At 38.8% G+C, this 25989-nt stretch overlaps 2 protein-coding genes across 2 annotated transcripts in view; one reads left to right on the top strand and one right to left on the bottom strand.

Moving 5' to 3' along the window:
* The window catches only part of gtf3c6 (general transcription factor IIIC, polypeptide 6, alpha), a 1355101-nt gene that overhangs the window by 422059 nt on the left and 907053 nt on the right, over positions 1–25989 (bottom strand). The gene's annotated exons all lie outside the window — the stretch shown is intronic.
* pals2a (protein associated with LIN7 2, MAGUK p55 family member a) lies at positions 1256–25935 on the top strand. The gene is made up of 13 exons (XM_079837751.1): positions 1256–1369; positions 4931–5009; positions 9587–9705; positions 10742–10894; positions 11136–11285; positions 12329–12556; positions 15998–16129; positions 16260–16356; positions 18253–18324; positions 18413–18574; positions 18673–18875; positions 22341–22469; positions 22768–25935. Exons 3-13 carry the CDS (start codon positions 9589–9591, stop codon positions 22942–22944), a joined length of 1620 nt encoding a protein of 539 aa, XP_079693877.1. The 5' UTR covers positions 1256–1369; positions 4931–5009; positions 9587–9588; the 3' UTR covers positions 22945–25935.

Below are 25989 nucleotides of genomic sequence, written 5' to 3' on the forward strand. Positions count from 1 at the left end.
GCAGTTTCTCTCTGCAGATGATGAGGTTATGATACGCGACAGCATCTGAAATACACAATTTAGTTTAGAGTTACAATTTGTCTCTTTCCATTCCTATCCATTTGATTATGTAAAAACACTGAAGGACAAAATGAGCAAAAATGGACAGTATGTGAGCCCTTTTACCATGGTAAAAGAAAAAAAAAGTGACAAAGTCATGGGATAGCTTTAATGTTTTTTGTGACTGGGTATGTTTAGGCATAAAGTACAATTAAAAACATGGATCATAAATTCAATATCTCTGTTGCTTAATTTGTGGAGATGAGAAGATGAGTATCCTTAAGTGAACAGGACTGCTCATGCTTACATGTTACACTAAAAAGAGAAAAATACGTGAGTGGAAGGAAACCAGTTACAAATATAAAAGTAAAAATTATAGACATTTTAAGAAAGAAATAATTTACCTGTAGAGAGGGTGCTGACAGTCTGTGTAGTTGTATAGCTGTGTTTGTGTTTGTGTTTGTGTTTGTGTGTGTGTGTGTGTGTGTGTGTGTGTGTGGTGTGTGGTGTGTGGTGTGTGTGGTGTGTTGTGTGTTGTGTGTTGTGTGCGGTGTGCGGTGTGCGGTGTGCGTGTGCGTGTGCGTGTGCGTGTGCGTGTGCGTGTGCGTGTGCGTGTGCGTGTGTGTGTGTGTGTGTGTGTGTGTGTCATTTTAGAGACCCCTGACCAATAGGCCAATATATAGGCCTATATAAGTTATTTTATAAATGTTTAAAATGTGTTAAAGCTGCCCCCTACTGGACAACAGACGCAAGATTATAATCGAGGTGACCACCTGAACTGAAGATGTACCTGAAAATTCAAGATTTGATTTGATTCCACTGTCAAAACTGATAATGATTATATCACATATTCATGTGTGTTCCTGTTATTGTGAGCATAATAGTGGATGGTGATGTTTTTTTGTTTTGTTTTTGTAAAATGGTTATAAATGCCATACTGCAAGTTCCCTATAGATTCTTTATGAAGGGAATTCTAAATAAACATATGTCAGGGAAACCATAACATTTATATTAAACATTTTGCCTGGTCATCATACACACCCTTATCAAGCTGAGCAAGTAATGGGGCGTAGAAAATATTTAATCGTCTCACATATTTCACAAATGAGTCGCACATGCGAACACAATGGTCAGTGGGCGTGTCCTTTTTGCATCCCATGCCTGTAATTGGTCATCGCACTCGGGCGTCAACGAAAGGGGCGGGTCAGAACGTCTTGACTGACATATAGAGCACTAGAGAGGATAAGTGTCTTGTTCTGTCTGCTTGGGAAATTCATGGGGCTTTAAATATCTCACCGGGACACCAGATCCACCCAGTGGGGTTAGTGAGGTAAGTCTTGGGGACCGTGGACCTCTTGTGATTGTGGACGTTGTTTTTTTTTTGTTTGAGCAGGGCTCTACACGTGGCTGTCTATACAGCTGTCTCACCCTGAGGACACTTTTGATTGGAGCGCTAACCAGCTAAATCCAGTTAGCCATCTAATAATAAACAGCTGATTGTTGCTAGCGCTTCGCGGCTACACTGTTAAAGCTAGCGGTTGCAGCCAATTTAAGCAATGAATGAAAGAACTGCGAAAACGAGCCGGCCAAAGTCACAATGTTAACTTTATGTTGTAGGAAAAACTAATCGGGTTTGTAAAAGCTGTACTAGCACAGCGCGAGCAATGTGCTCAGTCCGTCCCACGCGCCGCTCGATTCCTTGAAGTTGAATGGGCCGCACGTGCGCTTGTGTTGCCATCATAAAAATCTACGGCGTAATGTTACGTACGGTCCAGCGTAGCTGGAAACGTTAACTAATGGTAGGTTATATGCACTGGAACGGTATCTGTGTAAGACGTGCCACTGCCGGGATAGTCAACTGTAGCGAGAGCGAGTTGCATGTGAAAGAGCAGCTCGATTCAAGACGGTCACTGGCCTTTGTGGCGTTATAACTCATTTACAACGCATATTATAAATCTGAATTTCATCCACATACGTTTATAACTTCTTTAATTGGCAATTTACATATCTACATCTCAAAACAGACACCAGTAGCTTCAACAATTAATACTTTTATTAATTTATTTTCATAAAGGATGCATTGAATTGATCAAAGTGGCAGTAAAGACTTGCATTTCCAAAGAATCTTGTAAACAATGGGCTTCCACAAAAATATAAAGCAGCATAAGTGTTTTAAGAATTTTCTTTGGCTTCAAATCCCTAACTATATGTCTTTGTGCTTCCATCCAGAATTTTTAAATGCAATATATTCACATTTGCTTACAAATACATCAGTGAAAACCTAAATGGCAATTGTTACTTGAATGTAGCGTTGGCAATGTTTTTTTTATAAACACTTTTTTTTGTTATACTGGTTGAAACTCTCTTTGTGTTCTTAAAGCAACCAGAAGGGGTCTAAATATACAAAAAAATACTGTATATATCATCTTTGGGACCAAAAACTGTTCACCTGATCATTGCATTCGGTCATTTCTCATCTGCATTGTCATTGGCGTGTTCCATGAGGCTATGGGTGCTTCTCATTTCTTATTTGTGCATCCTCGTTCCTTTTCGTTGCTTCCTTTCCTTGCATCTTAGCTCCACCCCCTTAGGATGCGAGGAAAGGATACCCAGGAGTGCTTCCTCGCTCCTCGTACCTTAGCGGTGCAATTAGAGAATATGGATGTCCTTCAAGTTGGCTTAATTCGATTGGTTTCCGGGTCACAAGCTGGAGGAAAGGATCCATCTAATTTGAGTATTGAGAAGCACCCTATGTGTAGTTAGAAGGTGCTTCTCAACCGGAAGGCTGCATCCTAGCAAGGCGGTGTTCTTCATAGTCCAGTCCTTCAGAGGCTTGTAGGCCAGACCGCATTAAACTCTAGAATGTGTTGGTCTAGTAAGTACACATGGCTTTGTCACACGTTCCAGTTTTCATAAAAATACTATTAACTTACTATTATTATGTTCTATTAAATCTTTAGGCTAAATTAACTGGCTTTTATTTAATGCAGAACAGTGAACGACAACCATCTGTGGTCTCCCAGTGGCTTACATTATCGGCAGTTTAGTGTTAAGTGATTTATTTACACCAAAACAAAAGACTCCTTCATCTCCGCAAAAATAATTTTTGTTTTACATTTCATAATGAACTCAGACAAACTGTGCTGTGCCAACTCTTTTCGTCTGTTCTTTTTCGTGAATTGGAATGTGTGCAAGGATTGTGGGTGACCGAAGACTGCGATGGATACATCCTTCAGAATGAACTGAATGAAGGACTCTAAACGAAGGCTGCAGTTTAAAACTGTTGCAGTTGAGCAAACATTTCATGTGATTTTTATTTGGGCGGATTTGTTTCAGAATGTAAGCTTCTCTCGCACACTCCTCCACTTTGAAACACTCTGGCCTAGTTACTCTACATTCTCCCCAGCCTTTTGGCCTCAAGCTAATTAGTGTGTATACTATAAGACAATAGACGTCAACTGCACATCGTGTACAATATGATTCATATTAAATCACACATGACACATCATGGAGACAGCATGTGACTGTGGCCACTCTGCTCACTTTAAATTGCCAGTTTTAAAATGAGATTCTTCAAACCTGTATCATTAAATGTGACATTTTAGTTTCTTTAGGATGTATCTTCATTCAAAAATGCCCCCTGTGAAGTGAGACAGGAATGCTGCTGTCTTGGCTTTCAGACGCAGCCTTGATCTCTTAATGACTTCCAATCAGATTAAACTTCCACGCTTATTCGTTATCTGTAATATTCACCTGCTGCTTTGCATATCCAGTCCAAGACTCTGACAGGTTATTGTATATCAGGTGCCCGGACTTGCAAAAACCTGATTTGGTACATTTTACTGTTTGTGCTGCAAGTGTACACTGTTGTACAAATGTCTGGGGTCTGTAAGATAAAAAAAAAATGTCTCATGCTCACTAAGGCTGCATTTATTTGATCAAATACAGTACAAATTGTAAAATATTAATTATAATAAAAAAATAATTTTCTGTTTAAATATATTCTAAAATGTAATTTTTGTTAGCAAAGCTGAATTTTCCACATCATTACTCCAGTCTTCTGTCACATGATCTTCAGAAATCATTCTAATATGAGGATTTGGTGCTCGAGAAATATTGCTTATCATCATTTGTTGAAAACAGTTTATAATATTTGAGGATACAGTGTTTTTTTTTTATTTCCTCCCAGGATTCATTAATAAATAGAAAGTTCAAAGCATTTATGTGTAGCAATATAAAAGACATTTACTGTCACTTTTGATGTATTTATAAAAAAAAAAAAATGCATACTTGCTGAATAGAAGTATTAAAAACAAAAAACAATGATCCCTAACTTTTGAATGGTACATGTGAGTATATGGGTCATAGTGCATCATTTGGCACACAACTGTTGTTTTTAACACCATCATCTGTGAACGCGTGGTAGTGTATTTTATTACTTTAAGAGGAACTATGCAGAGCTATTTGTAAGTGAGCTGCTCATTTTGTTTTGAACTTAATGTTGTTTATTGCTTGGATTGCGTTATTAGCTCATTTAGCCACAATAAAGCAGTGCTAGTTAAGTGAAAATGTTGCATTGCAAATCTTAGTTCTTTCAATCAGATGCTAATCTCAGTCAGTAGTGTTATTAAAGTATATCAGTCAGTATATCAACTTCGGTCCTGGAGGGCCACTGTCCTGCAGAGTTTAGCCCCAATCCTCATCACACACCTGAACAAGCTAATACATGTCTTCAGGATACTAGAAAGGTGCAGACAGGTGAGGTTTTTATCAGGGTTGGAGCTAAACTCTGCAGGACAGTGGCCCTCCAGGACAGAAGTTGCCCATAGGTCTACTCACAGGTGCGCGTTTGCAGTTTTTACTGATGTTGGAAATCTGACCTCTCTGGCAGGTTTTGCTGTCTCCATGAGCTCCAGATGAGAAGAGAGTGAGCAGAGCTTCTGTGAACTGCACTGAAATTCAATTTGCAGGTGAGTTTTATATAGCATATATTGTTAAATTCTGTTGTCACGTTATCTTTTCTGCACTGCAGTTAAGCGCGTCACATTTCCTCAAATGGTAACAGATGGGAGTATATTATGCACAGATGCTTAATTAATTTTTTTTGCCATTACTAAAGTAAAAGCAAGAGTTTTGCTTGCTTGCGTGTGATTCTGTGTATCCATAAACACATCATAGGATTGTAGTGTTTATGTCAAAGCTATCTGGAATATCAGCAATCGGCAAAAAAGAGATCCAGGTATTGTTTGTAGAATATCTTTGAATGTGTGTCTCTTATCCTATTGTGTGTAAAGACGGTCTGTTTGTGGGTAAAGCTCCTTTCTCTTGGTTTCGCCTCATTCATAGTTCAAGGGCCCTGGAAAAAAGCGGCAGAAAAGAAGCGAGATTTCCAAGAAAAGCTCAAATGGATGACGCTGATGCACTTGTCACTGCATGACCAAAATGTTTTGTGACTTTCTCATCCTGCTTCAAATGAAAATGGGGGAAAAGTAGCACAGAATGATGGAGTGAATAAACATTCTGATGTGGACTTGCTTCTTCCTGTCCCCCAGGTGCATGGTTCTCATTGCTATTGAAGAGAAATTATTATAACCGTGAGCTTGCCCGGCCATATAGGAATAATGACAGTTGCCAATGCCAAGTCTGGCACAGGTAAGCACCTTTGAGCCTCTTACAGGTTTATGGGATGCTTTCAGTAGGATATATGATACTCATGGTATCCACTGAGACTGATTTTATTTTAAATATTACTTAAGTTAATGCTGTTAATTGATTAAAAAAAGCCTAATCACTCACACATTTTTCGGTGATTAATCACAATTAAAGGCACAATATGTACGATTTTTGTATTTAAAATATCCAAAAATATTTTGTTGACTTGTTTACTTGCATTATCCCAAATGTTTCCAAGAAACCTTCTATTGATGTTTGTAAAAACCATGGAAATGCCAAAGACTCTTTAATATATTATGTGTTTTATTATACCGGTGAGCAACTGTTTGGATACATTCATAGACAGAAAACTAATCATTGTTATATAGCTCAATCTCGTTTTCTTGATTTACCTCGAGTCTAATATCGACCTTGCTTACTGCAGTATGCAACAAGTGTCTAGTAGCTAGCCTATGAGCGAACGCACAGAATAGCATTATAACATTACTTTCAACGCACTCAAATAATGTACAGTATGTAATATAATAAAACAGCACCGCGTACGCATGACCGGAAAAGTGGAAGTGGTCATTTGTGGCATAATAAAAGCTCCACGAAATCCAGGCGTCTTTGTTTTGGATAAGTGACCTCTATTGGTGAAATTACATATTTGAAAATAATTTTCATATTAACCCTTAAATGCATGACTGTTTCGCCAAACATTCTTACATATTTGGGTCTTTAGCGACCCGGATCTATATCTAACATGGATAGATCTCTAGCTGTCGCGATAATATATAAAACTCTTTATATTAGAGTAACCATTACAGAAGAATAAAATAAAACATATTTCATTACCTTTTGGATCTTGGAAGGGTTCAGTTTTAGCAGATGTTTTATACCATCATCACTGTCCTCGTCAGAGCTACTTTCCCAGTACATTCAGCATCTGGCTCATATTCGCGATCTCGCGTATATTCTCAACTCCTTTTCCACATTTTCAAAATAAATATTTTGATCACTGACAGCTTCCTTCACCAGATCCATCATCAAGTGACAGTGAGACTAATATTTGATTGAGTTCAGTACTTGCTCTGCAGTAAATCGCTGAGCCATTTCAAATTTTGTAGATTATAATTATTACTGTTTCGTTTTCAGTCTGCAGTAAATATGAGTGAAACGTCACTTCATCATTGTGAAACAGTCTTTGTCACCTTAAAAGGTGAATTGCACTTAATTCGTCATTTATAGATTCATTTATTATTCTGCAGAAAAAAAAATGCGTACAATCTTACAATGATCTGTACAAATGATCACATTTAAAAATAAACACTTTTGGCATTCCATAAAAATAACCTGTAGCCCACCTGAATTGTATAACAATTAGGCTATCAATCTCATAGTGAAAACCATGTAGCCTACCAAAATTTCATTAACAGTAGAAGTGAAATCTTAATGTGTTTTTGAAATCTTGCACGTTGGAAGTTTGGTCCTGTCAGCAAGACACGCATACATGACAGTCACGCGGCTCTGAAAACCTTAGCAAACACATGGCAACATTTTGCCATTGTGACTGCAATTGTTACACGACCAAGTACCACCATTTTCCATGCATCAATCTTCAGCAGCAGTTTCGTGGACAATAGGTCAAAAAATTTGATTGGTTTTCACCTAGTTCACCCTATGACTACTTTTGATAGACCTTTTGCAAACAACTCCTCCTGAGTATGGGTCAGAAAGACCTCTTCAGTCCTTTCAGCCATGTCATCATGACTTTAGCAGTGTATAATGTATCCTGCCTCTATAGAGAGGGACCCATGCAGAGGGTTGGAGCTAGAGAGGTTATAGACAAGTGCTGAGAAAATGGTGTGTCTCAGAGGCTTCATGATCTGCCTCTATGACCCACAGCACAGTGTTTTCTTTGAGCTGCTTTGATTGACACACCATTTTCTCTGCTGTGTTGTGCAGTTTGTTGCCTTCCAGTGGGAGAGGTCTCTGTGTGGGTGTGTTCACTATGGAAATGGTTACTGTTTGCACTATGCAAATTACACCACTTCATGATGAATATGCCCTTTTCTAGCCTCTCAAGTTTAAAATTGTCTGAGTGCTTTCTGATGCAGTAATACACATGGATTGTTTTTGTCATTGTGTTGTATTGACTGTAAACAGGATCCAAAATCCGCTTCCTACCAAGCAGCCCAGCTGTGAAAAATGTATTTGTATTTTTTAATATATACACTTTTTTTTGAGGGCCTTATGACATTGGTGTTGTTGTTGCAGATTTAAACAAAATAAAATTGTAGTTCCCAATGACCTTCCTATTTACTATTAAATAACTCGCCTAAGTGAATAAGTAGCCTCATTTGGAGCTTGAAATATTTCTAGTTTTGTCTTTATAGCAGTGCAATTTTATTTAATTGTGTTTCGGTTACCAACCAACTGGCCAAGTAACCAGATTTAGTAGGCGAAGGCAATTTTTCTGAGGTGCTTGTAAATGTAATATACACCTAGTTGGTTTAACTAGGTTACTTTAAAAAAAAATTTTTTAATGTATTTCTTTTTTTGATGTTGATGCCATTTAATGATTAAACTCTAGTATTCCATCTGATGTATTTTTTACCATGAAATACATTATATTGCCAAAAGTATTGTGCAAATCATTGAATTCAGGTGTTCCAATCACTTCCATGGCCACAGGTGTATAAAATCAAGCACCTAGGCATGCAGACGCTTCTACAAACATTTGTGAAAGAATGGGTCGCTCTCAGGAGCTCAGTGAATTCAAGCGTGGTACTGTGATAAGTTGCCACCTGTGCAATAAGTCCATTCGTGAAATTCCCTCACTACTAAATATTCCACGGTCAACTGTTAGTGGTATTATAACAAAGTGGAAGCAATTGGGAACAACAGCAACGAAGTTGTAGGCCAAGCCTTACATCACCAAGTGCAATGCAAAGCGTCAGATGCAGTGGTGTAAAGCACGCCGACACTGGACTCTAGAGCAGACGAGTCGCGCTTCTCTATCTGGCAATCCGATGGACGAGTCTGGGTTTGGCGATTGTGCCAAGTGTAAAGTTTGTTGGAGGGGGATTATGGTGTGGGGTTGTTTTTCAGGGGTTGGGCTTGGCCCCTTAGTTCCAGTGAAAGGAACTCTTAATGCTTCAGCATATCGAGACATTTTAGACAATTTCATGCTCCCAAATTTAAGGGGAACCGTTTGGGGATGGCCCCTTCCTGTTCCAACATAACTGCGCACCAGTGCACAAAGCAAGGTCCATAAAGGCATAAATAAGTGAGTTTGGTGTGGAGGAACTTGACTGGCCTGCACAGAGTCCTGACCTCAACCCGATAGAACACCTTTGGGATGAATTAGAGCGGAGACTGCGAACCAGGCCTTCTCGTCCGACATCAGTGCCTGACCACACAAATGCGCTTCTAGAAGAATGGTCAAACATTCCCATAAACACACTCCTAAACCTTGTGGAATGCCTTGCCTTCCCAGAAGAGTTGAAGCTGTTATAGCTGCAAAGGGTGGGCCAACTCCATTTTAAACCCTACGGATTAAGAATGGGATGTCATTAAAGTGCATGTAAAGCCAGACGTCCCAAAACTTTTGCCTATATAGAATGCACAAACCATAAAATGTGTGAGAAGTACCATCTACCATTATATGCATACATGTATTGAAATCGTTTAAGATTAATTCATATAAGGAAACCAAAAAAGTGTATCTGCGGGTTGGTGTAAAGAATAAACATCCATTATATAGGATGCCAGTTAAGTTATGTCCTTCTGTTGCCAGTGTTCTTTATTCTTATTCCTTTAGCCCATAATGTAATCGAGGTGATTTAAGATATTTATTTTAATGATGTGTGTAATTTCTGTGACCCTTCAGCCATGCAGCAGGTGCTGGATAACCTCAAAGAGCTGCCGCCTTCAACAGGAGCCAAAGATATAGACCTCATCTTCCTCCGTGGCATTATGGAGAGTCCCATAGTTCAGTCCCTTGCAAAGGTATAAACCAGTTCTACATTTGAACTCTAGTTTGTTCTCTCACTTGGCTCTATAGCTATTAGGGGACATTAAATATAACATTACATTTAAAATAAAATAATTACTCGTCATTTAAATTATTAGTTAATAGGAGATCTTGTATCTGCCACCTAAAATCAACATAAACCCCGTTTACATTTCTCTCATCCTGTGTGTGCATTTGTGGGCTGGAGGCCAGGGGTTGGCTGTCGTGTCACAGGTCACAAGAGTGTGATGTACAGGGGCTGTCTTCTCATTCTTAATATAGCTGTGTGAAATTGTTCAGATTGCGAGACCTACTGGTTGAGCTTCACTTTGTTTGATTAGGAACTAACACTCTATTGTGACAAACGTAGTGTTACTGTACCAGCGGTTGATTTTAATAGCAGAAGTCAGTCCACAACACGTGTGACTGGCGGTTTTGCCTGCATTAAATGTCTGGTTTGACTGTTAATTTCCCCTGAATAACCAGTGTATTCAGTCGAAAATGACAAAATTGTAACTTAAGTTGTTCTAACCATGTGTATATATTCAAGTAGATCTCTAAAAATACATAATTTGACGTGGAAATTGTAATGTAAAAAAAGGTCTTGGTTTGAACACACACCAAAAATACCATCCTTGTTTAGCAATTGTTCAGTGTGCTGGAAATGACAGCTGTAGTCTTAATTATTAAAAGTTGATAAATCACTTCCATACTCTAAATATTGAAGTTTTGTTTATATATTATAGTTTTAATGGTTTTTCATTCATATTTTTATGATGCATTTTAATAGTTTAAGAGTGAAAGTTTGCTCTTAATTCATATTGTAGGTCATTTTGAAAAATGGGAATAAATGCAGGCGTGATTTAATTTGCGTCAGTTGATTAAATTATTTCTCTTAATGGCTTGTACGATTAACTGTCTTCCATCTGAAGTGTACATGGCAGTGCGTTTGCTAATACTCTAGATGTAATCCTTTAATCCGTTTCTTGGCAAGCCACTCAAGCTGTTTTGTCTCCACCCACTCTCTCTCAGGCACACGAGCGGTTGGAGGACGTTAAGCTGGAGGCGGTGCAAAGTAATAACGTGGAGCTAGTGAGTGAGATCCTCTCTGATATGAACAGTCTGATCATTCATGATGAAAGTGCAGCAGAACTCAGTAAGATCCTGACGGAACCGCACTTCCAGGTACCAGACCTCTCTGTGTGTGTGTGTCTGTCTGACTGCCTCTTTTTATAACATTGTTGATTTTGTTTATTTACAATAATTTATTCAGCCTGTTGCGTTCTCAGTAGTAAAGCAAAATCACCTTTAAGCACTTGAGATAATGAACATCCGAGTTGGTCATTTTCTTTCTCTTTTTTTTGGAATGATTCCTCTGGTCATTTTAATTCTCCAAACTTGAATTGAATTCTCTTGGTAATTTCAGTCCCTGTTAGAAGCTCACGACAAGGTGGCCTCTAAGTCATATGAAGCTCCTCCCACCATCACCAATTCCACCAGCATGACCAGCTCATCCCTCATGCCGGCTGACACTGTTCGCATGATCAGCATCCAGAAGAAGGCCGGAGAGCCTCTGGTGAGTGACAGATGATCTCCGTTTCACAGGATTAGATCTGACAGTCAGTCAGATGTTCAGCTCCTTCAGAAGTAGCTCTACTAACTACTAATGTGTTTCGGGCTGTGCGAAGAACTAGAACTAGGCTTAATTGTTAAATTGGGAAGATCTAAGGCCTCTTGAGCAGATCTATAGTGGGCAGATTTATAGACTACAGCCTTTTAACACCTAATTAAATGTCACCTAGACATTGTGTCTCTGCCAAGGGCAGAAATTCACCAGGGTGCTTGGTGAAAAAAAATGACACTGAAATTAATTATCTATATATAATATACAGTATATTATCATATAAATCAATCGATTGATTGATTTTTATATTATATAAAAAGCCACTGAAAATGGCATTTATTTAGGGATATTGTATTTTATCTTATATTAAAAGCCACTAAAAATAACTATTTATTTATTTAGCGATTACTGTATTATGTTATTGTATAAAAAGCCACTGAAAATTACATTTATTTAGGAATATTGTATTATATTATACAGTATATTAAATCCACTGAAAATATTTATTTTATTTATTTATGGATATTGTATTATATAATATTATTTATCTATTTAGGAATATTGTATTATATTATACAGTATATTAAATCCACTAAAAATATTTGTATTTATGAATATTGTATTATATAATATTATTTATCTATTTGGGAATATTGTATTATACAGTATTAAATCCACTCAACATATTATTATTTAGGGATTTTGTATTATGTTATAATATTAATATTATTTATCCATTTTGGAATATGGTATTTTTATCTTTAAAAGCCACTGAAAATTATAAATAATACTTTTATTTAGGTATATTCTAAAAATGCATTATACATTCATATTATTTATAATATATTATATTATAGGAAAATGTGTCCTTATAAAGTAAAAAAAACACTGAATTCTGAGAACCAGTTCCAGGGTGCAAATATCATCCCTTAATAAAAAGTATGTCTGACTCTCTGTGCTGGCATTTCAGAGATTCATGGTGTCGTCTCTTTTAGGGTGTAACATTCCGGGTGGAGGAGGGCGACCTTGTCATCGCGCGTGTTATGCACGGCAGCATGATCGACAGGCAGGGGATGCTGCACGCAGGTGATGTCATCCGAGAGGTGAACGGCCGAGAGGTGGGCAAAGACCCCATGGCGTTACAGCACATGCTGAGGGACTGCAATGGAAGCATCACGCTCAAAATCCTGCCCAGCTACAAGGACACGCCTCCACCCGCACAGGTCAGCGCACCGCTGGTTCACACCCAGATGATATTCAAAAACATTTAGTTTCAAAACTACTCCCACCAAGTTGATGGCAGAATCGTTGTGTAGCTTTTATTTAATTATTTGTATAAAATACTTTAATAATTGTCTACCTTATTAATGAATGAATTCAGTTATATTTGTTTTAACATCCAAAAGAATGTTTTTGGAGGGTATGTTTTTCATCCCAATTCTGATTTTGTGTTTGTCCATGCTATTTAAACGTACCCCATTTTGTGCAGTCGTCTTTGATTTACACTGGCACTCAGCGGTGTACATGCAGCATCATGCAAAAGTGCTCAGTTACTAATAGCATTATAGAAATGATCTAGTGTCATTGCAGTCAGCCAAGCAAAAATGAGGAAACTGAGATACAGTGGTCTTATGGTGCTACTGATATGACTGGATACTTGTGAGTTTGTACATGACTTTAAACGTATTTCTCAAAAGTACCATTCTTATGTTTACATGTACAACATTGTAAACAGTTATATTCATGGTAAGTTTAAGTTTTACAATAATTACAAGCTAGCATTTGGTGACAAACAGTTGCCTACTAAGTGACGGCTTAATTTAATCCACCTTTAATAAAGCTAACTAAATAAAGGACACTAATTATTGGATTGATGTACAAGATCATCTAAACTGCTTGTGTCTTTCCCTTATATCATAATCAGTACAAAGCAGTTTTTTCCTAAAGACCTGATTTTAGTGCTGTATAACCTTCTAATATGATCTGGAATATGGGGTTGTACAGTCCTTGGGAAAGAGGAAGGAGAGACCTGGCCTCTGGGTGACTTAGTTTCAGTCTGGTGGCATTGTGAGCATGGTTATCCCTATTAATAACACAACCTGCGCTAAGTAGGGCAGATGGGAGGAGTCAAACACACTCGCGCACATGCTTGCTTTCTACTCTAAGAAGATCTGGGCCTGGAAAGAAATGATCCTGAGAAGAACTCCTGACCTTCTTTATATTTTTTTATAATATTAGTAAAGTGTTTGCACCCAAATTAGTCATAATTGATCTTGTCACAAGTCACAACCTCTTCTCTCTAACCCTTAGAATGAAATGGTCTGTTTTATGCTGCTGTGCCTTTAAGAGACTCCCACTAAGATGCCCGCTTACTCCTCTAAGCTCACGTACATGCACTAAAGTTCCAGGAGTGACAACCGCATTTAAATATGGGAGTGAATCCCCTAAATTATCGTTCCGTGTGTGTTTGGAACACGACTCACGATGATTCGATCACCCTATGATGTCATTTAAAAATTCCCGCCATTTTGATTGTTCCGAAAAACCTATACGGTTTGTCCGATTTGCACAAAAATTTAACCAGATCATCTTCAGCCAGTGCTGACAAAAAGTTCTGGAATTCAAGTTGATTCGTCAAATAGTTTTCGATAACCGCAAACAAATTTTCCGTAGTGGTTGCGAAAATGCACGTAAGGCTATATCTCTGCAACGCTTTATTGTATTTAAACCGAACTTGGTACATGTCATCACAAGCATGACCTGAGGCAACATGCAGCGTTTTGGCGCAGCGCCACCTGCTGGTCCGGAGATATACGAAAAATTGCTATTTTTGCTTATAACTTCTGAACCGTTTGTTCAACCATATCGGCTGTTATTACCAAAATGCTGTATTTTATGAACACATGAACGGATTGTTACGAAACTCGGTATGGGTCATCAGCACGATGCCCTGAAGGAGCCTGATAAGTTTTGAAACAGCGCCACCTAGTGGATTTTTTCCCCCAAATGCCTATAACTTTGGGTGTGGTTGACTTATTTTCATGGGAGTCCAGCGATACCAGACTTGCCAGGTTTCGGCGTATGGTTTGTGCAGCGTTGTAATTTAGTGCTTTAAAAACGTTAGCTGATATCTTTGGAACCGCTAATCCGATCTAAATGAAACCAGCCTCAGAAGTTCGGAAACGGGTCGATAGCTTTCTGCTAATGCCCAAATGTCAAAATATTGATAGTAGGGGGTAGTAAAATCAAGTCAGGTGTCAGTCATTTTTTAAAATGTGTTTTTTCATGTAAATGTCTATAACTCCAAAACGAAATGAGGAGATATTTTCACCAAAATTGACACATGTATGGACTCACTCCGAGGACACATAAAAAAAAATGTTAGGATTGTGCCTCTTGGTGGCGCTATAATAGAACAAAACATGAAATTCCCATAGACTACAATGCATTTTTTGGCTAAAATCATCTTAAAATGTGTTTAATTGCTCATTGCTGCAGTTGATCTGACACTCCCAGCCATTTTGGCATGTCTTGTGTTTGCGCTTGGCCCGGTGATGGCTGCTTGCAGCTATATTTTGGTCCTGTTTTTGATATAAAGAATTTATTTATTTCCGTTTATAATGGGCTTGTTCTTGTTCTGCACTCGTGTAAATGACTAAGCCCAGTGTGTACAGAACAGAAACCAGCACTATTTTTGTATGTGGCCTTAGACAAGGTTTGCTGGCGGGTCTAATGAAGTTTCTATAACAAGTTATTTTGCAAAGCCTGCATCGTGTTATAACAGCTGAAATATGCCATGTAAACGGTCGGAATGGATTGATTAGGAACCTGTGATTGTTATATCACAAGAGCAAGAAATGGTCACATTACAAAAACAGGACCATAATGGTGCAAAGAAATCACACAAGATAAGCAGGTTTCACAGGTCCATATTTAATATGCAAAATATTTGCTGCCTGGTTCAAATTCTGCTCAGAGAAAATGTAGATCCCCAAACAGTGCTCTTACTGCACATCAACCACTTCCTGAGTGTATGCGTCTAAACGGGAAGATGTCCTTTACCAACTTTCCTTGAATAATGTTTAGAAACCTCGCACAAAGCAAACACCGGAGGTGAGGGTTTACAGGGCTACATTGCTTATGCCAACCTCTTCTTTCGACCTGAACTTTACTCCATGGCCTGGTTATGTGCAGTGAACGACCGCTGTATGTTTACTGTTGGGTCCTCATCACTGATAAAGATCCAGCACGATCCATAAATATTTCATGTGAAAACAGGCTGTTAGAGAAGTCCATTTACAACACACCAACATGGGGAAATAAATGAAGAGTAACAGAAGCAACCCAAGTCATTTTTAGGTTGCAGTATTCTATAACAAACACTGACAATGTGAAAGAGGACTCAGCCCTTAGCATTACTGAAAGCAGATGTTAGTCAATGGCCATTCTGTGGTGTAGTGGTTCTTTTATTTAGTGTTATGCCTAAATATTTCTCCTTTCCTAACTGTACTGGCATTATATGTCAGAAAGCAGCAATGATTATAAAGAAATCCTTTTGCCTGGTGTGAGCTATGACACAATTGCATTTGTAGGCTATAATTAGTAGCTTAAAATGATTGATTAATTCGTCAATGAGCAGGAGTAACCCATTCTTTGCCCTTTAGGTGTATTTGAAACCACATTTCAACTACAATCCTGACACGGATAACCTGATCCCTTGTAAAGAGGCGGGCTTGGCTTTCGCTAAAGGAGACATTCTGCATATAGTGAACAAGGAGGACCCCAACTGGTGGCAAGTGAGAAGCAAATGCACTTCTTTCTTTTTTTCTTTCTCCCCCAGATCTTTTTGTTTGGATTTCTTTTAAACAATTACATATTTGACATATTGAAGCTATGTTGTGTTTTTTTTCTATCTTTTTCTTTTAGGCATGTAACATAAATGGAGGCCGCTCTGGCCTGATCCCCAGTCAGTTTCTTGAGGAAAAGAGGAAGGCGTTTGTAAGGAAAGATCTGGATGGGTCAGGTACAGTGGATTCAGGCAGTTTTATGTGAATTTTTGAGGATTCTGGTAATGGTTTTCGCAAGATTTTTTTTTGGGGGGCGGGCGATTACGCGACTGGCCTGGCATGCATAATACATCATTTTAAGGGTGTGTTTACACTTGTAGTTTGGTCTGCACCAAAAAAAAACCATTTAGTCCTGGTCTGCTTGGTGTTCACATTGGCATTTTAACCCCGAACCTAAATGCATAGGGATATGTTTACAACCTGATTGGTCGGCTTTTATTATGTACATTTCGTGATGGAACTTGCCAAACATCCAAAACAATGCTGTGTGCTGGGCTAAATGTGCTCGTTGACGATATTTTGACAAGCCAAGAACTTGTGAAGAGCTTATAAAATGTGTAAAGGAGTTAAAACGTTGGCATGAATCCCTCCATCACACATACAAACCAAGATCTGCTCCGAAGAGACGTGGTTCTGATGCTTGTACCTAGGGCAGTGACGGTGGCAGTTTTGTGGCGCGGTGATTGGGAACACACACACGTATATTATTTTTAATAAATAAATGTTTATTAATACCTCAAATGTATAAACATCCATTTAAGCATGCGTGTTTATTTTAGTACTTCCGTCAGTGAAACGACATACTACAGCCTGTAAAACATTTAAATGAATATCAGTAAATAATGGCAATATAAATAAGAAAGTTAAATATTAGTTAAAAAAAAATTATTTCCCCACAGAGGTGCGTGCCACTTTGCGCTGAAAGGGATGTGGGACATGAGCAGAAAGAGCATCGCTTTTCTAATATCTTCATATTTTCTCCTAATATTCCAAAACTAGATTAGAAAATGGAGTGTAGTAAAATGTGTAAAGAGTGAATTTATCTTCCGCAGGGTCAAGAACTTTAGGCTTTGTTTGATTGAGATAAAGCAAAAAATCTCCGGCATGTATGAAATTGCGCTATAGCTACACAAAATTGACGCTCATGAAGTCTAATAACAAGCACAAACTGTGTTAAATAGATTTTGAAGTAAAATGTATCTGTCCTACACAGTTTTCTACTTTACCACAGTAAATGATGGGAATATACTCCTGATTAAAAGCAAACAAAAGGAAGAAACCTTTATAATCCCCTGTGAGAGACGAAAATGAAGATTTGGGAAAATAAATAAGAGATTCCACATTCCATGTGGAGTAAGCCTGTTGTTAAATTCGTGGAAAATCGGGTGACCAGATTGCAAAACTACCTCTCGTTCGCCATGAATCCATGTTTCCATGTTTCCATGGCTGCGATGTAACATTTAATCGCGAAGCTATTATTTATTTTGCAAATAAAAGGTTGTGCTTCACTCGTGTCATAATATTCACGTAAAACCGCATTCACATACAAAGTGTTTTGGCCGACCAAGTGTTTTTACACACAACCGCGGTGGTACAGTTGTCATGTTTACCGCCACAGTCCTACCTGTACCGAACTGTGATGGGTAACATCGTGTCCTTTTTAGGTTCGCATCTTGTGACAGGTCCCATTTTTGGTTCGTTTTGCAGTAATCTATCATTCGAACCGCACCAGAGTTCTTTGTAAGCGGACCGAGACCCATCTTTTCAGTGGTCTCGGTTTTCTTTTTTTGGTGCACACCAGGGTTCGGATAGCAGTGCTCACACATATTCAGATGAACCGCCCTTAGTCGTTTTCAGGGATCCGAGTGAACAGGGATTGTTCCGACAATGTTGTCGTCTGAATGCGATCTTTTTTGTTTTTAGTACATTATTGTCGTGTAAATGTACCCTTTGAAACTGGATAGTGTAGTTGTGGATTACATAGTACTTTTACCTAAGAATCAACTGTCTAGGTTTTCCCATAAAGGTTCTTTCCTATTGCATATTACAGCTGTAGTACAACTTTGTTTTAGGAATCCTCTGCGGGACCTTAACTGGAAGAAAGAAGAAAAAGAAAATGATGTACTTAACAGCAAAAAATGCAGGTTAGAACTGCTGGGTCTCTTTGTTAAATATGACCACCTGCCTAAAAAACATAAAAATTAACTTTCAAAACGTCTCTCTTTCTAATAGAATTTGATCGGCATGAATTACAGATCTATGAGGAAGTAGCAAAGATGCCTCCATTCCAGAGAAAAACTCTTGTGCTGATTGGTGCACAAGGTGTGGGCCGCCGAAGCCTCAAGAACCGCCTGATTGTGTTAAACCCTCTGCGATATGGAACTACTGTACCTTGTGAGTATAAACAACATGAACATTAACACACAGCCGTCGCATGTTATTTTACCAATACAAATTCTCACTCATTGAGAATTTCATCTGTTTCTTCTCAGTCACTTCCCGGAGTCCACGCGATGATGAAAAGGACGTCCAGTCGTACTGCTTTGTTTCCCGAGAGGAGATGGAGATGGACATTAAGGCAAGTCGCTACCTTGAGCACGGAGAGTATGACGGCAATCTGTACGGAACCAAAATGGATTCTATCCACGAAGTCGTTCGCACAGGACGTACATGCATACTGGACGTCAACCCACAGGTGAGCGGTTTTGTGAATAACGGAGGATAATAGATGTTTACGTTTTCAGGCTTAAATGGATGGTTCACCCAAAAATGAAAATTAGCCCATGATTTACTCACCCTCAAGCCATCCTAGGTGTATATGACCGTCTTCTTTCAGATGAACACAATCAGATTTATATTAAAGTCCTGGCTAATCCAAGCTTTATAATGGCAGTGAATTGTTGTCTCGTTTATGAAGTCCATAAAAGTGACTCTGTCCATCATATAACTGCGCCACACGGCTCTGCGGGGACAACTAAAATAAAATAACTAAATAACTAATTTATTATTATATAAACAGGAAAGCCGTACGCAATTTGACTTGTGCTAAAAGAGGACATATATATATATATATATATATATATATATATATATGTGTGTGTGTGTGTGTATGTGACGCAACGTATATAGGCATCATAAGCTTTGACGCCTCTCACAGATAGGGCTGGGCAACAAACTCAAGCCCCTCTTCTTATATCGAAGTCCTCTGCCATTTCTCTTTAAAAATTCTCGTTTTAGACTCTAATCCATGACCATTTTGCTCTATCCTCTGCGCTTCTGCGTTCGTCAATACGCATGCGTCAAGGGTTACTCTTTCACCGTAAATTGATGCGTACGGCAATCTGCTGGAAGTATTTTAGTCTATAAAGTTTTAAATATGGATATTTTTCTCACACAAACGCGCCACTTCGCTTCAGAAGGCCTTTATTAACCCCACAGAGCCGTGTGGGGCAGTTATATGATAGATCGATGCACTTTTATGGACTTCATAAACGAGACCACAATTTACTGCCATTATAGTGAGTGAGTGAAGTGACGTGTGGCCAAGTACGGTGACCCATACTTTGAATTTGTGCTCTGCATTTAACCCATCCAAGTGAACACACACCGTGAACACACACCCAGAGCAGTGGGCAGCCGTATTGCTGCGGCGCCCGGGGATCAGCCAGGACTTTAATATAACTCTGATTTGATTTGTCTGAAAGAAGAAAGTCATATACACCTAGGATAACTTGAGGGTGAGTAAATCATGGGCTAATTTTCATTTTTGGGTGAACTAACCGTAAAACAACATTGACAATTGACAAAAGCTTTAGAGCCGGGGTCTCCAAACTCGGTCCTGGAGGGCCACTGTCCTGCAGAGTTTAGCTCCAACCCCAATTAAAACACCTGAACCAGCTAATCAGTGTCTTACTTGGGCCTAGTAAGACACTAAAGCAGGGTCTCCAAACTCGGTCCTGAACCAGCTAATCAGAGTTTTAGTTGCATTTACACTTTTGACCAGCAGGCTCCACCAGCCTGTGGTGTTTTTGAGCGTTGACTAATATTCACTAATTGTGTGGATTATTTATACGTGCAGAAGGACGTGCGTGCGTACATGAATTTGTTCTTAACCTCGTTTGAACTTTAATGAATTTGGAGTTCTAAATGACAGAGACCACTTGACCGAGGTTAGTCATTTGCATAAAACACGCCCAAACCATGTCAATATAAGGGCTTTCCCTTACATGGCTTTAACTCTTAGCAAACGCAACGCTCTCTAAAGAAGCGCTCTCGTCTGAGAGCATGCACAGCAAGATTAGTATTTAGCTTAGTATTTTTTATAACCTGCTGTGATCCTTTTGTCAGGATTCTTTGATGAACAAAAAGAACAGCATTTATTTAGAACTCTTTTGTAACACTATTCACTACCATTCAAAAGTTTGGGGTCAGTATTTTTATCAATTTAACACATCCTTGCTGAATAAAAGTAGTAAAGATGTTTATTGTTAGGAAAGATTTCTATTTTAAATAAAGGCTGTCCTTTTAAACTTTTTTCAACATTCATTGATGAATTAAAAAAAATCATAGGTTCCAAAAAAATATGGGGGGGTCTATGGGATCTATGGGTCTCTAGGGGCCAGATGATGAATTGCAGTTTAAGTCACTTCCGTGTTGGATTCAAAGGAGACTGGAAGGTTGCCGCTTGGTAAAAAGACATGAAGTGACCAGGTATAAACAGTAGGGCTGTAATCAACCAAAGAAAATCTTGGTCGACTGAAGTCCTGAAATTTTCGACTAAAAATCAACTAAAATAACGTTAGGAAAAAAACCCTTAAATGAATAAGCTGCACACTGTGCGCAGTACTTGGTAGCCTTGTTGTCTCTTAAATTAATTATAAATAAACATAAAACTAGTAGGCTATTTGCAGTATATTAAATAGTTTTTGACCTGATTATTTTGCACTGAAATGAGTCTGACACACGAGTCTGTCGGCTCTGACAGCGTCGCATCGCATGCACCTGCGCAATATCATAGCCTATGACTTCCGAAAATATAGCAATGTGTTGTCAACTAGATATCATCACAAGAACTTTTGAGGAATATGCAACATAATTTAGACAATTGTTTTTGTCATATGTATTATAATAACTGACAGACACTCATTTCAGCCGCTCTGTGCAGCTCGAACAGGAGCTGAGCTTGAGCTTCGCGACTATTAACTTAAAGCTTTTACTCTTAAACACAAAAGGCACGTCCACTTTAATAAAAAAGGAATATTTATTAAACAAGCCAGATCAAGAGCAGAAAAAACGCTCTCACAATTAAATAAATAATATACAAGAAAACTAGCCTTCTTCAATCTGTCTCTCTTCTCCAGCGGGTTGGGCTAATCCAAAATAAGTGAAACAATGGGGGTGTTCTGAAGACAGACTGTTACCTGTGAAACAGGGGTGCTCTGAAAACACCCCCATTAGCAATTAGTGCTTTCCACCTGATGAAATGTACGCGGCGCGGCAAAACTGATGAAATGAACGTGGCAAAACTAATGAAATGAACGTGGCTCGGCAAAACTGATGAAATGAACGTGGCTCGGCAAAACTGATGAAATGAACGCGGCAAAACTGACAGTACAGATCCACTTATAGCGCGGTGTTGTGACGCTTCCCCTCATGCGTATGTTGATGGGCGTTCCTCAAGTTTACCGCTATGGGTGTGCGTTTGAGCCAGCGGCGCAGTGGGGAATGAAACACAAAGGACCCGCGAGAGACTTCTCTTCGCCAGTGGGTTGGGCTAATCCAAAAGAAGTGAAAACAATGGGGGTGTTCTGAAGACCGAATGTTACCCGTGAAACAGGGCTGCTCTGAAAACACCCCCATTTGCAATTAGTGCTTTCCACCTGATGAAATGAACGCGGCGCGGCAAAACTGATTAAATGAACGCAGCAAAACCGATGAAATGAACGCGGCAAAAAATCGACCTATCAGAATTTTGGTCGAGCCAGAACGTATCGACTAATAATCGACTGGGAGATTACAGCCCTAATAAACAGGCCCTATAAACTCATTTATTAGACCACCCAGAGTGATTTTTGCACATGTGTGGTATGCAAATCTTTTTTTGTTCAATAATTATTATTATTGCTATTATTTTCCTTTATTAAATAAATGTTCTCTACAGGCGCTAAAGGTACTGAAGACATCAGAGTTTATGCCATTTGTGGTTTTCATCGCCGCCCCAGAGCTCGATACACTACGGGCCATGCACAAAGCTGTGGTGGATGCTGGGATCACAACCAAGCAACTGACGGTCAGCCTCATTTCTGTCTCTACATTATTGTAAAAAAAAACATTAATTTGATAGTTCTGTCTAGTCGAATTCTGAAAAAGTGAGTAGAAATATTACAGAGCTACTATAATCTGAGATGGTTTGATATAGTAAAACCTAAGCTAAGTAAAACCTTTTGTTTTGATTTGGCAGTTTGGCTCATGGTTTACAACTCCTTGCTGAAGAATTTCATTCAATCGTTCTAGAGAAAATGAATGGAGGAAAATAGTTTGGGAACTAAAGCTGTTGAATAGTCTGCTCATCTCTTCCTGTCTCTTAGGAAACGGACCTAAAGAAAACTGTGGACGAAAGCGCCAGGATCAAGCGGGCGTACAATCACTACTTTGATCTGACTATAGTTAATGACAATCTGGACAAGGCCTTTGAGAAACTGCAGGCAGCTGTGGAGCAGCTGACCTCACAACCACAATGGGTCCCTTTGAACTGGGTTTACTGAGACATACAGCCCATCACCACCCTCATCATCATCATCATCATCATCATCAGCGGCAGCGGCACCACTGATAGGTCAGCGGCACAGAACACAAGTTCACACTGAATGGACCCACCAGTCACTATGCAAATGTACACTAGCTATCCAGTCAGGACAGACATAAGGGAAGTGTACTTATTTATTAACGTTTTTGTTCTACTGACTAAACATATTTTAATGAATGTTACTTGGAGGGACAGAAACGAATAGGAATTTTTTTTTTGAACAACTTGTCATTTAAAATGGTAATTAATTTTCATACAAGTATAAGCTGCATTACAGTATTGAAAGCAGGGGTCTGTGTTCTTTGCTGTAATTTTAGTGTTACTAACATTGGTTTACATTGCAGGATTCATCTCGCATCTCTTCATCTTTCTGAAATGTGATGTCATAGTTGTCACTACAGTGTGTTAAATAATTGGAGCGACTTTAGAGTTTATCCAGCTTCTGACTTAGGATGACGCTATTGAAGATCTTACCGTTAGCCTTGATTTTATTTGAGTTAAATTCAAGGAATGCTAGGAGTAAGCCAATTTTAACTTAAAAAAAAAACATGGGTGCACTTTATTTTATAGTCCTGTTCTACATGTACTGAACTATAATTACTAGGTACTAATCCTGAACCTATCCCTAAAGCACAAAGTATCTTCAGGTTTGACGCAAAAGCTTAGTGCATGTGTACCGTTGTTTGTCTCAAGAAAGCACGTTTCTAAAAGCTACTTAAATGTCCTAATTGAACTATGGTCTGTCTGTGGAACCAGGCCCTAGTGTCTGCGCTACTTCTCTCCAGAAGTTATGACCAATTCAAATTCTTTGTACTCGTTTAAACCATAGACCGTAAAATAATATGGACGACGCGACTTCATTCACTTCCGCTGAAGAAAAGTGAAGCCTCCGGAGGTCCGAATATGGTGCTGATATCTTGCGCAGATTTGGGACAGAGTCTGCGCAGTAGTGACCTCGGGACCGAAGTCTGCACCGTGGAGAGCAGGAAGTATAGCCGCGGTATCAAAAGCCCGCCCACACTCTTGCAGATGCAGAACAAATCATTATGTCGGTGTGAAATAAACAGTTATGGAAATGTAGAAATTAAAGCTAAATCTCCAATCTCCTCCCGAAAAAAGTCTATTGGTGCCTCAGTGACTACTTCACCCAGAGAAGCCGTCAATCATGACGTCAGTCATGATCGCTAGTTTTTTATAGCTAACTAACAAAATGTGAACGCTGTATAACTTTCCTGAGGTAAATGCAACATTAAGTGACAAGTGTTCACAAGCTGTTTTAAAGTATATTTTATGTATGGGTATATGACTTCTGCGATTTTAAAACCATGATTAATAATAATAATAATTTATTACATTTTATATAGCGCTTTTCTAGGCACTCACTCAAAGCGCTTTTACATAGAAGGGGGAATCTCTTCAACCACCACCAATGTACAGCATCCACCTGGATGATCACATGAGACATGATTCACTTCAGCAAGTTTTACTTCTTTCAACATTCCTTCTGATATTCATGCATGTTTTTCAAGATATAACTTGTATTAAAGGCACTACAGCAATCTGTCATGTCACATTTAAGAGGTTAAAAACGGCCGTTGTTTGAATTTTGCGATAAAATGGACAGAATTTGAAAGCTCTGGGTGTTGTGTGCGCTACTAATCTTTGTTGTAGGGAAAAACTGTGGACATGAACTACGGGTGATTTCATAGGGTCAAATAAAGCCTGCTTTACGTCATATTTTTAACCGTTAATGCTTTGTTACATTTTTAACTGTTGAGATATTTGTCGCTTTAACCCTAAATTCAAGACCATTCAAGAGATTTTCTTCACACACCCTTTTGATTGACAGGATATCATCGGCCCTGATCATCGGCTGGTTTTAAACAATTGGCCGATTGCTTTTATCGGCCGTTACCGATTATTGGCTGATACATCGGTGCTTCTCTAGAAAATTCCCAGCATCGCCACCTTAGACAAACTAATTAGTGCAAAGAATATATAAAATCTTGCTGCGCGCGTACCATTCTGCAACTGAAATTTACCATAGTGTGTGTGAAAACTGAAGTATACTTTGAGCTTAAGGGACAGTTCACAACTGCTTTTGAATAGTTTTTCCCATGTGAACATGCATCTCTGCTTTTTCAGCAATCTTGTACATGACAATTCATCTTGAACTTTTAGCGCCGCATTTGAAGTTGAAAACACTGCTCTCAACCTTTGACTGCTTTTCCATTCACCAGCGCCGCACCTCTGCATTTGGATACCATTGTGTACATTGTGTTTTTAAAAGCAAAAATGTGTTCTTTGTGAACAACGCAGCCCTCTGGGCAACTCTGGCTCTTGAGGTCCAACCCTGATCAAACTCGCATATCTGTAGCTTTCTTGTAATCCTGAAGACCTTGATTAGCTTTGTTTAGGTCTGTTTGATTTGTTTGGAGCAAAAATCTTCAGGACGGTGGATCTCGAGGGCCAGAGTTGCCAAGTCCAAGTTACCTTATATTACTCGCACAAGAAAGTATGAGCGAGTACCAAGTATACTGTAAGTCCATGTACTGTAAAATAAAGTGCCACCAACATGACAGTTTAAATTTTATGTTTGCAGAATTATGAGCTCAGTCATTGTGCTGCTTGTATGTGGAAGTATACAGAATCAGTGCTGTTTTTAGCTAAATGCCTTTTTACACGGGCACAAAATGACCTATGAACATGAAATATAGACCAAGTGTGTCATGATCACAAGCTACCTGTCGTCACAGATTCATAACTGTCTTGGTTGTGTGTAGTGATGTATCTCTGTCTCTGGTGACTTGCTCCAGTGTCTTTTTCAAGGCTGTGTAACTCAGACTTTTATCTAGCTTGTGTATTCACTTGAAAATTCTATATTTTGCAATACAGAGAGTTGTATTTTCTGAAATTAAACGGCTGTCTAATAAATTAATCTTAATTTTGGATCACTGTACTTAAATCATTGCATACTTTGGTGTGGATAAGATGGTTCTCATTA

Source organism: Gobio gobio (assembly GCF_949357685.1).
Source record: "Gobio gobio genome assembly, chromosome: 15".
Taxonomy (NCBI): Eukaryota; Metazoa; Chordata; class Actinopteri; order Cypriniformes; family Gobionidae; genus Gobio; species Gobio gobio.

Excerpts from the sequence above, each read along its gene's own strand:
- pals2a (XM_079837751.1), top strand. The coding sequence starts at position 9,589 with ATGCAGCAGGTGCTGGATAACCTCAAAGAGCTGCCGCCTTCAACAGGA. Across the intron at positions 9,706-10,741 it reads TAGTTCAGTCCCTTGCAAAG|GCACACGAGCGGTTGGAGGA; the intron begins GTATAAACCAGT and ends ACTCTCTCTCAG. Across the intron at positions 18,575-18,672 it reads ATATGGAACTACTGTACCTT|TCACTTCCCGGAGTCCACGC; the intron begins GTGAGTATAAAC and ends GTTTCTTCTCAG.